The 14,166-nt window shown below is 40.7% G+C and overlaps 1 protein-coding gene across 1 annotated transcript in view; it reads right to left on the reverse strand.

Moving 5' to 3' along the window:
• Positions 1 to 532: 532 nt before the first annotated feature.
• LOC138441152 (zinc finger protein 474) overlaps positions 533 to 14,166 on the reverse strand; it is a 61,944-nt gene continuing 48,310 nt past the window's right edge. Inside the window, exons 3-4 of the mRNA XM_069591693.1 lie at positions 7,709 to 7,889; positions 533 to 5,040 (exon numbers count right to left, since the gene is read on the reverse strand). Of these exons, the coding sequence (XP_069447794.1) occupies positions 4,889 to 5,040; positions 7,709 to 7,889 (333 nt within the window). The 3' untranslated portion in view covers positions 533 to 4,888. The remainder of the gene's footprint in view (positions 5,041 to 7,708; positions 7,890 to 14,166) is intronic.

Genomic DNA, 14,166 nt, shown 5'->3' on the forward strand with positions numbered 1-14,166 from the left:
GAGCCAGTTTTCGCTGGGCTCTCTGACCCTACTGGCTTTGGTTACAGTGCCCTCTCACTAATGCAAGTAGTGGAGATGGCCAGTGTCCCATATGAATTTAAGGACTCTACTTCTCAATAGGAGGTTTGGCCTTTTAATCCACATACAGTAACACCTTGTTTTAGTGTGCTTCGCCTATTTTACTTCTCAGATATTGCCTTTTTGTTTTGTTGTGCAAGTTAAGAGCCTGTGTCAAGCAAGGCTATTGCTGCCATCTTTCCAACAGCGTTTGCTCACTTTGTGTCTCTGTGTCGTGTTTTGGTAATTTTTGCAATATTTCAAACCTTTAAAAATTATTATTATATTTGTTATAGTGATCTGTGGCCAGTGATCTTTGATGTTTTTATTGTAATTGTTTTGGCATTTGGGTATTTTAAAAATACCGAACACGTACATTGCTTTTTTAGATATACTACAACTGTACACTTATAGACTACAATGTAAACAAATTTTTCTATGCATAAAAAAACAAAAAAATTCTATAATGTGCTTTATTGTGATAGTCACTTTATTGTGGTGGTCTGGAACCAAATGCACAATATCTCTGCAGTCTCCCTTCAGATGTTTCTATTAGCTGTCTGTTGCTGCCATTATAGATTACAAACAATGTATTCAGCCGCACACATTTATTTTCTTACATTTTTGTAGGTCAGATGTTCCACCCTGGACTCACCAGATAAAAACACATTGTTGGTGGGGCTGTGTTTCTTGCTGAAGGCTCCAGGGGAGAAAGTGTCCCCTTGCTCATTCAGGTTGTTGGCAGAATCCAGTTCCTGTGGTTATAGGACGGAGGTTCCAGTTTCTTTGCTGGCTGCCTGCTGGGGCTACCCTTAACTTGGAGAAGCTTCTCTCTGGTCACTGCACATAGCTCCCCACATCTCAGAACAGGCCACAGGGTACGGGATACTTCTTATGCTGTCATCTCTTATCCTCTTTCTTTCTTATCCTACTATTAATGACATGATAATATTGGGCCCATCCAGATAATCCGAGATACTCTCCCCATGACGACGTGCATAACCTTAACTACATCTGCAAAGGTAACATAGCGTGTAAGGTAGTATATTCTTAAGTTTGGAGGACTAGGGGCCAACATCTTTGGGGCCATTACTTTGCTGAAAACATACTCAGTTAAGTATCACCTGAAAAACATTGGTCTATAGCTGATGAGTGTGAATCAATGATGGGACCTAGCCCTCATGATGTCTAGGCCAGGTTTCACTTGTTCACTGTAGTTGCTTTATAGCCATGTGGGTTTAATCTCATATTTCCAGAAGTAGAATTAAAAGGCATCAGAGGCACTCTGGAATCTTGTGTTCCCAGCACCTCTCCCCATCACATATCCAAAAGAACAGTAGTTGAAACAAAGACCATTCGGATTCAATCTTAGCAGGTTTTCAGCTCAGTGTACCTGGGTGTGGAGGATAGAAGACTTCATTATACTTTTCCCTGCAAGTGTTATCTATTGAATATTTTCATAACAAAAACTTAAAATAACTAAGCATAAAACGGTACCCTCCTATGCTAAATTAGCAGTGCTTTTCCTGGTGTAATTCTCTCTGCCCAGTTTGACCCCCGCTGGAACCTCACCTGCTCCTCATATGTGCTGCTTCTTCCAAGTGCAGGAAAACCTCATTTCCATCTCTGGCCACAGTACTCACAGAGAGCGGGCAGGGCCAGCAGAAACAGGCACGGCCTCTCATGTGGGCCAGACAGAGAGTCAGGAGGGAAGTAATAAATGATAAAGGAGGGTGGACCATCGCCAGAGCAAGGGAAGGGCCCCCTCAGGGTTGAGGAAGGAAAGGGCTGAACTTCCTGTCCTGGCCTGGTATGGGATTAAAGCCATATGAGTTGGTTTAGATGGGGTGTAAAGAAGAAACACTGCTAATGTCAGAAGCAGAGAAGTCCGGAGAAACCAAGTGCCGTTTTCAGGCTTTTAGGAGAAGGAAGACTTTGGATATTTGCCCTCTTTCCCTTGCCTGCTCACAAATGGGTCTGCCTGTCAGTCACAGCTTCTTTTTCTGAGACTCAGGCCAATATTCCCCAGGCTGATGTCATCTGGGGGCTTCCTTGGAGATACTGGGACCCCACTGGGAAATACTTCCAAGGTTGCCTGAAGAGGAGGTCCCACAATGGAGCTCTAACAGATCTCCATGTTTACTCACTGGAGGATCATAGCCTCCTCCAAACCCCTTATTAGGACAGGCTTGTTCCATCTCCAGGGTTCCCTTCTGATAATACATGCCCTGCACCACTAATGTGGGTTCAATGTGCAAGTAAGCATCAAGAAATCTTGGAATTCTTCCCATAATCTCAACTAGAGGGGAATTCAATTAGAGATTGTGCCACACCAGTTGCCAGAGCTGAAAGGGAACTGTGTTGTTACTGATGTCCAGAATACCATTACATCCCAGCATCCCAGACCAATAACTGCCTGAGCCAGTGTAAGAGCTCCAAGGACCTTCATCTAGTATCTGCTCTTCATCAGCAAGGAGACTGTCTATGGGAACCATTTCAAGGTTCAAATTCACAGCTCACGGATGTGCCAACCATTGTTAAAGAGATCATTTCTCTTTGAGTGCAAGTATCTGCACAGCTGTCAATGAGTTGAGGGAAGGGCAGATGGCAAAGAGCAGATGAACTCTTTCCCAGTGATGGCGAGACTTCAATGTGACTTGGTGAAAGACGGGAACCCTTGGATTGATGTCAACTTTCTCCACATTTAATACCCTGCAACATTTGCAGGGCAGCTCAGGTGGAGCAGGTGGAAACCCCTCGGTCAGCACTTTAATGTTCCTCAAGCTTTTCCTTGCGGGAGTAGTGCCTCCTATAAGAGCTCATTTCTTTCAACCACTTCAAGAACTCAGATTTAATAATCCCTACAGATGAGGTAGTTTTGTTTTTCCCAAGCTTTGAAAGCAAAGGGCCCAAGAACCTTTATGACCCCAATGGCCATTCATTTTAAAGTTGAGGCCAGAACTCTTCCTTTATTTCCCTTACCATCTGACTTCTGAACATTATTAGTAGAACGCAGAAGTGGCTTTTGGAATACAATGCAATTCAAACTATACTCTGAATTCGGCAAACTGTTTTCACCTCGGTTTAAGATAAATCCAGACTAGCAGCTGAACTGCAAACATCCTAATTCCCTTAGTTCCTAAACATTGTACAAAACTTTCTCCATGTATCAGATCATTTGTGTTGGAACAGTCAGTCTCATTAATGGCGGCATGCGGCACACAAATGGCAATGGATGAGATTTTGGGTTTGCAAGTCTAGCAGTCTCAAGTCTGCTTCCTGACTCCAACCCCTTAACTCAAGCTCAGTGTGACCTTGAGTTGGCTATTTTAGTCCAAGTATCAGTTTTCTCATGTGTAAAATAAGGATTATATCTATTTGAAGGATTGCTGTGAGATTTATATAAAGTGATATACAGAAAGCACTAGACACATTGCCTGATCCACAGTACATGCTCTACATATTAGATGTTATTGTCATTTTTGTTAACAAAATAAAAGAACTAAAGCATCAACTACAAGTCATTGAAGGGTCTCTTTTACAAGATGTTAATCTTTTGGGGGATATCTAAAAGACTTAAAAAAATAGTTTATCTCTTGCTTCCTTCAGAATAGGCAGGAATAACAGAAAAATTAGCACAATTTTCCTAATCTAGCCTTTTACAATAGGCAGATGTATGACCAAATTATTAGGTCAAATGAATTTGCTTGTATAATTTGGAATTCACTGCGCTGTTTAAGGTCATGAATGCAAGGTTTGCAGGAACCTGGTGGATCCGGAATGGCCCTGAAATTCAGCCATTAAATGAACAAAGAGATCAAGCAAAACTGCTGGGAGTCCAGGCAAGGCAGCACTGCCCGGGGGAGCAGAATTTCCTGGGCAGAGCCCCTCCCTGGCACTGGCCTCCTCCCAGGAGAGCCCCGCCTCTCTAAATACACATTCAAGGACTCAAATCCAGAGCAGCTGCACAAGCCACTTTCTGTGTATGGACCCTGGGTGGAGAGGCACGGAACTTGCTGGCAGGCTTTTTAGACCTCAACAATAAAGCACCTATGAGGCCCGAGGAGGGCAGAGGAAAGGAATTCTCGCTGGACTTCTTCGCTAGGTGGAGGGAGCCGGTTTCCACAAGGTGATGAATCACACCCAGCGATCTCCCAGCATACGAGGCTGGTGTTGATCCTGAATCTTCCTTGTAGCATTTCTCACCGAGGGAGTAAGAGTACTATACGGTTCTGGTGTTTTAAGCCCTTAGCTCTTTTTTGATATATCTCTCCTGTTGAACAGTTTTGTACAGAAAAGAATTCCAGTCACTGAGTCGATTAGAAAACATTTCCCTGGATCAGAAAAAGCAGGGAGGGGCACGTTACTTCAGAAAGCACAGGGATGGGAGGGAAGCCAGTTTTTCTCGGGACTGAAGAGTTGCCTGAAGTCACCCACCACTAAAATAATAGTCCTAAGCGGTGAGGTTCAGAATCTTGTTCGGGGAAAACAGACCAGATGAAAAAATGGCAACAGCTGGCTCGGAGATTTCCTGGAGATGAAAATGCCAGCTCTGAAGAGGCGCGGCCACGTGTCATTCTGTCCGAGCACCGTTTCTCATGAGAGGCCCGCGGCGTGTCTGGGCACACGCACGCAGCTGCTTGTTAAGAGCGGTGACACAGCGGTCAAGGCAGGCCACCAGAGCACTGAGCTGGGCGTCCTGTGCTCATGGCCTTTGGTCAATTCCAGTTCTTCTTCCCCAACTCCACCCCCACTTTTACTCCTTTCCACCATAACCCAACTCCTTCCCAGGGATTTAATGCCTCTAACTCTTTCGTAGGGAGAAAGGGCTTTACTTGGCGACTTTTGGTTTACAGGATCGTTGGTGAACAATCAGTCTGTCTGGCAGGAAGGTACGCCCACAAATATTACAGGGAACCAACTGGCTCTGGGCGCTTGTCCAAGCAGCTTCGTTTAAGGCATCGAGATCATAGAAACCCTTGGCTGAAAAGTTAAAGAAAAACAGAGGGCAAAAAAATAAAAAAAGAACAAAGAAAGAAAAGAAAAAGAAAATGGGAAAATGGATCAGTTTTCATTCTGGAGAACCATACTCTCCTTTTTATGGAAAGTATTTTCAGGAAATACCTGTTGACTGAGGCTTTTAAACAAATTATATTACTTTTGCCAAAAAAAAAAAAAGTGCTGCTCAGTCTTTTAAGGGCTGAGAACTGTTAGCTCTGAATCAGAGGTTTTTCAGTCCTTGAATTTTGAAAAGGGGAAGACATTGTTTTATGTGTTGTGATATGCATTCTTCACTAATTATTAACATCTTTGTTTATGCATTATTATCTTGCAAATATAACTTTTGGCTTTCTTTCAGTTGACTCCATAAGCTTTCAAAAGAAAAAGAACATGTCTCTATCTTCCTCTTCTGTAATCTTTCAGAATGTTTTTTGAGGCCACAACTGACAGTGAGAGTGAATTTAAGACAAATTATATCCCCAAAATTTATCATTTCTTTATGGCCATAAAGTCAGAGATTCTTTAAGTAATTAAAGTGAAGAATGCAAACAGGATAGTTAAGCTGACAAAAAGAAGTGTCCTTAAGAAAGCAACAAAGACAGCTGAGAGATGTAAAATCTCCATTGACAGAGCATAGGAAAAAGGGCATATGGGTTTATTTTAGAGAAACAGTGTGGGATTTAACTTTAATAAAACTTATTTAAATAGAATGGCTTTGGTACACTAAATTGACTATGTCTTAGAATTTCCCCAAAAAAGCACCCCCTCAAATGTAGCCAGGCACTCAAAAATATATCACATAGCTTTTAAAAAATTAATTTCACAGCATATATTTTTTTCATTAAAGCCCAGGCAATTCTCATATGATTTTTGTATCTAGTGGTTCATAAAAATGTAGCCAATGTTAGATTCTTTAACAAGTCTACTAATGTTCTTTTTCTTTTTATCCTCCATGGGAAATTAAACTCTAGCACAATAGAACCATCTAGTATTTCTCCCTTGGATAAAGGAAGTGTCACTATATATGCAGGATATGAATGTATATTTTGAGTGCTTTAAACCAGTTAAAAAAAGAATGGTACTGACTTTCTCCTTACTCATGAGTTTTAATATGGGCTCAAAAATTCCCAAGTATTCATGGAGAGTTGAAGATGAGTCATTACATTTCTAAAAGTTTTAGTGCCTTTACTTTGGAGTGGGAATTCTCTTCACCCAGAGAGGAAGGGCACCCTCAGAAAGAACAGCTACATGGAGCCAAGAGGAAATTGCAATTATAGGAAAGTGCAATTATAGGACCTGGCTTTTCCATTTGTAGCCAATCAAGAGATTGGTGAACTCCCCCAGGGCTTTCAAACCAGTAGTTTCTCTTCTCTCCTATAATTGTGATAACTCTGCTCAAGCAGAGAAAGTGATAGAGATCAGGAGTGAAGGAAACAGATTTTTTATCAGTTGAGAAATGATGGGAAGCAAGTCTCAAAGAGGTAAACAATCTCTTTGTGAGCAAATGCTCTAATTTCAATAGATAGATATTTTCATCTCGAGCTCTTTTCCGAGCATGCAGAGTTCTCCTTTTGGCAAGGACTTTGAGTAGTTGAGTTCTGGTAGCCTAGAACTTTATCACGACAATCTAGATTCCACTCTGGGAGCTATTAGAAAACTCTCTTTGGGTCACATGTCTAACGAGTGCTCTGAGATAATTGGTGTAAATGGCTTCCAAGGTACCTTCTGGATATGTAAATCTATGATTCTCTTACATAAAGATAATCAATTAACTGAATGATACTTCTCTTAAAACCAAGAATGGTTTTCCTTTGAGAGGAATCATGGGATCAACTGATAAAATGACAATGGTAGGCGATGACTAAGTCTGAGCTGGCATGGCAAATTCTCTGAACTTCTTCATTCTCACCCTGAATAAGTAAGTATAGGGCTCTGTAATGAGGCCCCACATGACAGTTTATGAAGTTCAGGTTTCATATGGCCTGTGCAGTGCTTTACAAAGTATTCACTGCAAAATTTTAAAAATCTGGACATTTCATATAGAAGTCAAGATTTCCAATTTCTTTTGTATTATTGAAAGATACATCACAGTGAAGTTAAGGCTAAGTTTCTTAAGAATAACACCAGCTGGAATTGGGTAGCAGCCGTGTCCTTTGGAGAGAGGCAGTGCTCTCAGTTCCCCATGATTCCCACCTTCCCCTTTTCCACACATGGACAAATGTGCTCAATTGTGGAATCTGACCAGTGGACCTTGTAAGCATTTCACTTTGGAACCCCTGATCTTTGAACACTAAAACACATTCATATTTGAAACCATGTTTCTAGATGTCCCCAGAGGTTAAGCTTCTCATTTTTACAGTATTGTGTTTGATAATATATGAATATAACTTTTGGGAAATAGAGCAGTTTTTAGTGAGTCCCTCTCCTTGCGCAGTTTGCCAGGATATAGCGTCTTTGTGTCTCAGCATCTGAAAACAACACTTTGGTCAGGCATTTCGGAACTGTTTTTTCTATTGGCCACTGTTTTGTGGCCAAGACAGTAAATGTTGCTGATGTCAGTTGCTTGAGCAAGTAATAAAAGAATAGCTCTGCTCTTTTAAGTTTAGAGAGAAAAGTCTTCCGTTATACAATCAAGTCTTTTAAAACTTACCAGTAATGGTCCTGACTTCTGGTTTCTTTGGTTCTGGTCTCCTTAGCTCTTTAGGCAACAAGTTGTTTTCATTGTGCCATTTTTTCAGACATTGTGGCTCATGAATGGCAATCGATTTTGTTCCATATTCACGACCACAAATATAGCAAACAACTGTTGGTGGGCGTCTTATCATTGTTGGCTGCAAGTAATACAAAATGCCTGTTAGCAGGTTTTGAAATTATACCTTTACATTATACTACATTTAAATTAGCTAGAAAAATCAATACATTTTTAAAAATCTAAACATTTTGGTGAGATTAACCTTTTTAGCAGTTGAGATAAAAATATACTGTCTGAGTGATTGAGGTGGGGGTGAAGATGTTGCTTTGGGAGGAGAATAGGAAATGAAGAACTAGCCAGAATTTTACATATTGGTACTTTATAAAAGGTATTTTCTCATTGAATAAATACTGATTAATTGTCTTCTGACTATTCTCCATGCTGGGAGAACACAAAGATAAATCAGGTATGAATCGTCTTCTCAGTACATCAATATGCCTGAGAAATAAAGTAATAAATGTCCTTACAGGCACAGAGAGACTTTTTAACAGACACTGTTGTAGCCTCTCTCTCATTCCTTTATGTAAAATGCTTCTGCTGCACCTGTGATTCTCTGCCTTTTTTGATCTGGCACAGACTTCACGTAGAGACAGGACAACTAATCAATTACAGATGGGAGATGGTGGATAAAGACCCAGCTTGCCCACTTAGGCTGTTTCCTCCAGAAGTCCTCAGTGGGACTGCACCACAGTTACTCATTAACACACTTCCTTCTCTTCCCTGTTTCTTCTTTCATTACTTGACTGGGGTTTCTGGGATCACCTGCCCTCTTAACCTTTGTTTCTGGAAGAGCCAAATCTAAGGAAGATTTACGTATGTAACCCAATAGGGAGTTTCTGCTTCTGTCTAGGATATAGAACATTACAAGAAACACTTCTCCCACCTCAACAATGAAAACAAATCAGAAATTTTTGAGCCATTGGATACTCAAAATTTCAAGGTAAACTAATGAACCAAAAAACACTGCCTCAGTTTAAGGGTGGATCAGCAGAAACAAAACAAAACCTCCCACACTCCAACTTTACAGGAATTAGAAACAACAGTCGGTCTGCCACAGAAATAAGGGCAGGACAGCTGTATGAGCTCTTCTGATGTGCAGCATCCAGGTACCATCTATATTAACTTTCCCACCCACTGGGTCTTACACCTAGCAATGGGGTGACAGTACAACACCAGAGAGAGGCAGGAGCATTGAGAGAAACCCTCACCAATTCGGGAACATAGGGCTGCCTAACTGTGATGGTAAAGCTAGAGAATTAGGCCATGTACTAATCCTAGATAAAAGCATACTATACAGATATATCAAAAAAGACATATAGGTGACACATATGTGTGTGTATTTTTGTACATATATATGACAAAATTGCTTTGGACCATGGCCTCTGTAAAGGAAAATAATAAAAGAATATGGAATTTATATTCTCTTTAGTATAAAGTCAGAGTAAACAAGAACACAAATTATAGGGACTAAAATTGGAAATAGATTGTCATAGAATTCTTAGATATTTTTCTTAATTTTTTAAACATAGAATGTAACGTGCTAAAGATGCATGTTTTAGTGTCTATGCAACTGCTGCTGCTGCTAAGTCGCTTTAGTCGTGTCCGACTCTGTGCGACCCCATAGACGGCAGCCCATCAGGCTCCCCTGTCCCTGGGATTCTCCAGGCAAGAACACTGGAGTGGGTCGCCATTTCCTTCTCCAGTGCATGAAAGTGAAAAGCGAAAGTGAACTCGCTCGGTCGTGTCCAACTCTTTGTGACCCCATGGACTGCAGCCTACCAGGTTCCTCCACCCGTGGGATTTAATAACCACTAAAGTACAAAATCATGCTAAGAGGCATAAGTAAAAAAGTCAATGAGAAGAGAGAATTTTTTTTTTAAGGATTAATGGGTTAACCATGATCCAAACAAAGATAAGAAGAGAGGAACAGAGGATCTAAAAATAAAAAAAAAAAAGGAAAGAAAAATGGCAGAAAGAACAAACATGATTAAAACTCCAAAGTGGTAGATTTTATTCTCTCTCTATATATATACATACACACATACATATATCAATAACTGGGGTAAATATAAATGGATCAAAGGACATAGGTAAAAGGCATGGGTTGACCGACAAGATAAAACACAGCAACACTCGATTATATGTTGTTTATGAGAAACATATTTTATAAACATAAAGACACAAACAGATTCCAAGTAAAAGGAAGGGAAATTTTTTCATATAAACACTAAGCCAATGAAAATAGTATGACTATATTATTAAAATGCATTAAACTCAGAGTTGGGAAATGTTGGAAATCTTCTTCCAGTTGTGAAGATCAGGAAAAGCTTTAAGGAGGTAGCATCTGAAGAATGAGCAAAATTTAGATCATAAGGACTGGGAAGGGGCTTCCCTAGTGGTACAGCATATAGGGGTCTGCCTACCAAAGCAAGGGATACAGGTTTGAACTCTGGTCCAGGAAGATTCCACATGCTGTGAAGCAGCGAGGCTCACGTGCCACATGTACTGAGTCTGTGCTCTGGAGCCCATGAGCTGCAACTACTGAGCGCTTATGCTGCAACAGTGGAGCCTGCGTGCCTAAAGCCTATGCTCCACAGCAAGAAAAGGGTCGGCAACAAGGACCCTGTACACTGCAGCAGAGAGTAGCCGCAGCTCGCCACAACTAGAGAAAGCCTGGGCAGCAACAAGGAGCCAGTGCAACCAAAAATAAATAAATACAAGTTGAAAAGACTGGAAAGGATGGAGAAAACTTTTGGATCCATGCATGAGCAAAGCCCCATGGACAGGAATCTGGAGGTGATTACAGAGAATTGTGAATAATTCAGTTTGCCTGATCCTCAGTCTAGCACTGAGAACTAGAACCAAACAAGTAGGCTACAGCCATGCTGTGAACAACTTTGAATGCTATGCGAAGATCTGGATTTCGTTTTGTAAGTGATAGGAAGCAGAGAGGCAGGGAAATAGCCTGTAACTTCAATTCAGGAAAGTTTGTGTGGCTGTAAAGTGTCTCAGAGAACGAGCAGGGCAGCATATCTATGAGAGCTTGAGCATTCATTGCTCTGTGAAGTGAAAGTTGCTCAGTCATGTCTGACTCTTTGTGACCCCATGGAATACTCCATGGAATTCTCCAGGCCAGAATACTGGCTTGGGTAGCCTGTTTGCTTCTTCAGGGGATCTCCCCAACCCAGGGATTGAACCCAGGTCTCCCGCATTGCAGGTGGATTCTTTACCAACTGATCCACCAGGGAAGCCCAAGTAAATCATGGGTCCAAGAAAACACCAATGTTTTAGTCTAGATGATAGGCAAGATGGTGATGTCAGTTACAGAAAGGGAGAAATTGGAAAAGACAGGTTGGGGAAGGAGAGAAAAGAGATTCTGTCTTGGAACTGTTGAGTTTGACATATTAGTGGAATTTAAACACGAATAAGCCCAGCCAAAATAAGAAACAGAAGCCTATACTTCGGGATTAGTGGGATTCAGAGCTTTTTGCACAGAGAAGAGGTTTAAAACCATAAAAATTCCAGAAGAGGAATATGTAGAGAGTAAGTAGAGAAAAATTCCTGGGAGAATATCTACAATAAGGAGATTGAGCAGGGGAAATTGAAGCCTAAAGAGATAAAGGTTCAAGTTCAAAGTTAAAGAAACAAGGCTTGGAGACAAAAGACTCCATTCACAATTCTGGAAACACTTCTGGTTCCAGAAAGTTGGTATTATTGAATCTGTCAAGTGCTCCAGGAGGTAATGGGTGGTTGAGGAAGGCAGTTAAATGTGGTGGCCAGTAGGTTATGAGCCAGTGACTTTTGATAATTTAGTTCCAATGGGGTGATAAAGAATAAAAACTAAACTGTTAGGAGTTAAAGATTAGGTCAAGAAGAAAAGCACATGTTCAAAAGGTTTGCAGAAAAGATATTTGAGAAAGAAGTAGAGTTAAAGATCAGCTTTGTCGTTGTTGCTGTTGTTAGGATAGGAGTATTTGGAGAGGAGAGCAAGAAACTGTGGTCCTAAGAGAAAAGAGATAATCAACAGAAAAAGCCTCTGAAGAGGTAGGAGGAGATGGGATCAAGGGTGTGGAGATGGGAAAGGGAAAAAGGAAGAAAAATAAAATAGATGGATTTAGAGAAAGGTTATTGTAGAGAAGGGAGGCACTGGTGGAGCTAATATAAAATGAATGTAGTCTTCTAAGTATGAGGCGAAGTAATCTTCAGAGATTCCAATCCTGGGAAATAGGACAGTGAAAAATGCTGGGAATTAAGCACTGTGGGAAATGTTATAGTGACTCAGTTAGGGAAGAATACTCACTGAATAATGGAAAAGGCCCAGTTAAGTTGAGTTGCAAGAAATTTCGGTGAAATTAAATGACTTTTTGCAATCTTTCTCAAGAAGCCCTGGGTGGCATGAAAGCAGAACCAAATTAAGTTGGTGGTGTGGTCTCCATTGGGGAAATAAAATATGGTAAAGTGTGTGCGTGTTTTAGAATCAGCTTGCTTTTAACAAGACTGTTGGGGGTTACACCTGCAGTGGAAAAAGCACAGGGCGAGGTCAGCATCAGAAGGAAACACGTTTATATTTCTGGATGCCCGAGCAGAAATAACAGATTTGAGATGGGTAAATCTGCAGTGAGTACAGACCAAGCGAAATGGACAGTGGAGTTACTTCCTGGATGATCCGAGTCGTTAAGAAAGCACATTTTTGAGGAAAAATATTTTTATTTTATCTTTCTATACTGACCTATGTGAATATACTATGTTCATCAAAATAATAAAATAGTTCTTTATCTTTCCCTCTTATTGGCCATGTAGCAAAGCCTAACACTTGAAAAGTGACTTTAAAAATATTAGGGGAATTCAAGACCTAAGAGAAAGAATAAAGCAGAAAAAACAGCCAAAACTTCCTTACTATTTGTATATATTTACTTGAAAGACAAATGCAGGTTTTTTAACTTTCAAAATGAGAGTTATTCTTTTGACTTTGAGAATAATGAATTTATTAAAATTACATATGTAAAGTACGAACCTTAACCAAGCATGTAAGCAAAATAAATGGTATGGGTCATAAACGAAGACATTCATGTCACATTGTCATAAGATTTCTCCTGGTAGGAAAAATTAAAAGAAAACAGGCAGACACAGAGGCTAGAAGACATGCACAAAATAACTTACAGGGATGTGGGAGAAAATTAATACCATAACAAGGCTAAGATGTCCTGTATTGTATTTTCCAAAGCCTGCCCCATGCTCTATATTTGTAGTTGAACTGCAGTTGAACTTGCAACATACTCCGTATTCTTAAGTTTCGAGCGTTTTACTCTTAAAGCCATGCTCCAGGGAAGTGCAAGCAACCCAGACACACAGCTGAAGAGAAAAATCCATCCCCATGGGTCTGAATGGAGATAAGAGAACCTCTTACGGTTCATTAATTTCACAACTGTCAGTCTGAAATTTCAGAGAAAGCTGAAAAATCAGCTTGTGGTTACTGCCGCTGCCCTATTTGCCAAGATTTTACTCTTCAACCTCTTTATACTTTCAGACAGAAGTCGATGTGTGGGGGATTGAGAAGAGAGGAAGAAGAGACCAAATTACAGGTGGAAAGAGTAGAGGCCCCTTCTTGGCTAGTGTGCTACTGTGACTGGCATAGCTGAGCGAGGCAAGGGTGTGGGAAGGTGCGCCCAGGGGGCTTGTATACATGGGTACTGCCAGGGCCAGCCAACTCTAGGAAGTGTAATGAAAGGGGGGAGTGTGGCAAAGAGGAAGCCAAGCTGTCTAAATTTTCTGCAGAACAAAGGCTTAGATTAACAGTTTTCCTGTGAACATCGTATTTTGGGGATAAGGCATGATTTTTTAAAAAGTTAATCTCTGAATCGACCTGAATCGGTGAATCTGCTATGAACTGTTTTAGGGGGGGCAACTACTGATAAACGCCCCTGCACAGCAAGTTTATTAGGGCTCACTGCATTTTGTTCTTCTTGTTTCAGTGTCCTGGGAAAGTCTATTTAGGTTGGATGTAGCCAGAGGCAATTGAACACTTCAGGGGAAGTTTTCATATGTGTATATTTCTTTCAACTAACTTTCATATGTTTTTAATCATTTTGCTGGCCACTATTGGAATTATTATTCTATTTTCCATGCAGCATTTTTTTTTTCTCTTTAGTTAATGTCTTTTCTCTGTCGGGAATGCCTCATGTTCCATCTTTTAAGCCAAGACTATGCAATGCAAAGGGAAGTGGACATTTAACAGCTTTCCTCCTGATCAGTGTAGATGACCTGTCATCCATCCATTTGTTTTTAGTTTGCAATATCACCGTTGAGTCAAAAGGGAAAGAATAAGGATCTAGAAGAGAGCGGTTTAGTGGATAACC

The sequence above is a fragment of the Ovis canadensis genome, chromosome 5 (genome assembly GCF_042477335.2).
Source record: "Ovis canadensis isolate MfBH-ARS-UI-01 breed Bighorn chromosome 5, ARS-UI_OviCan_v2, whole genome shotgun sequence".
Taxonomy (NCBI): domain Eukaryota; kingdom Metazoa; phylum Chordata; class Mammalia; order Artiodactyla; family Bovidae; genus Ovis; species Ovis canadensis.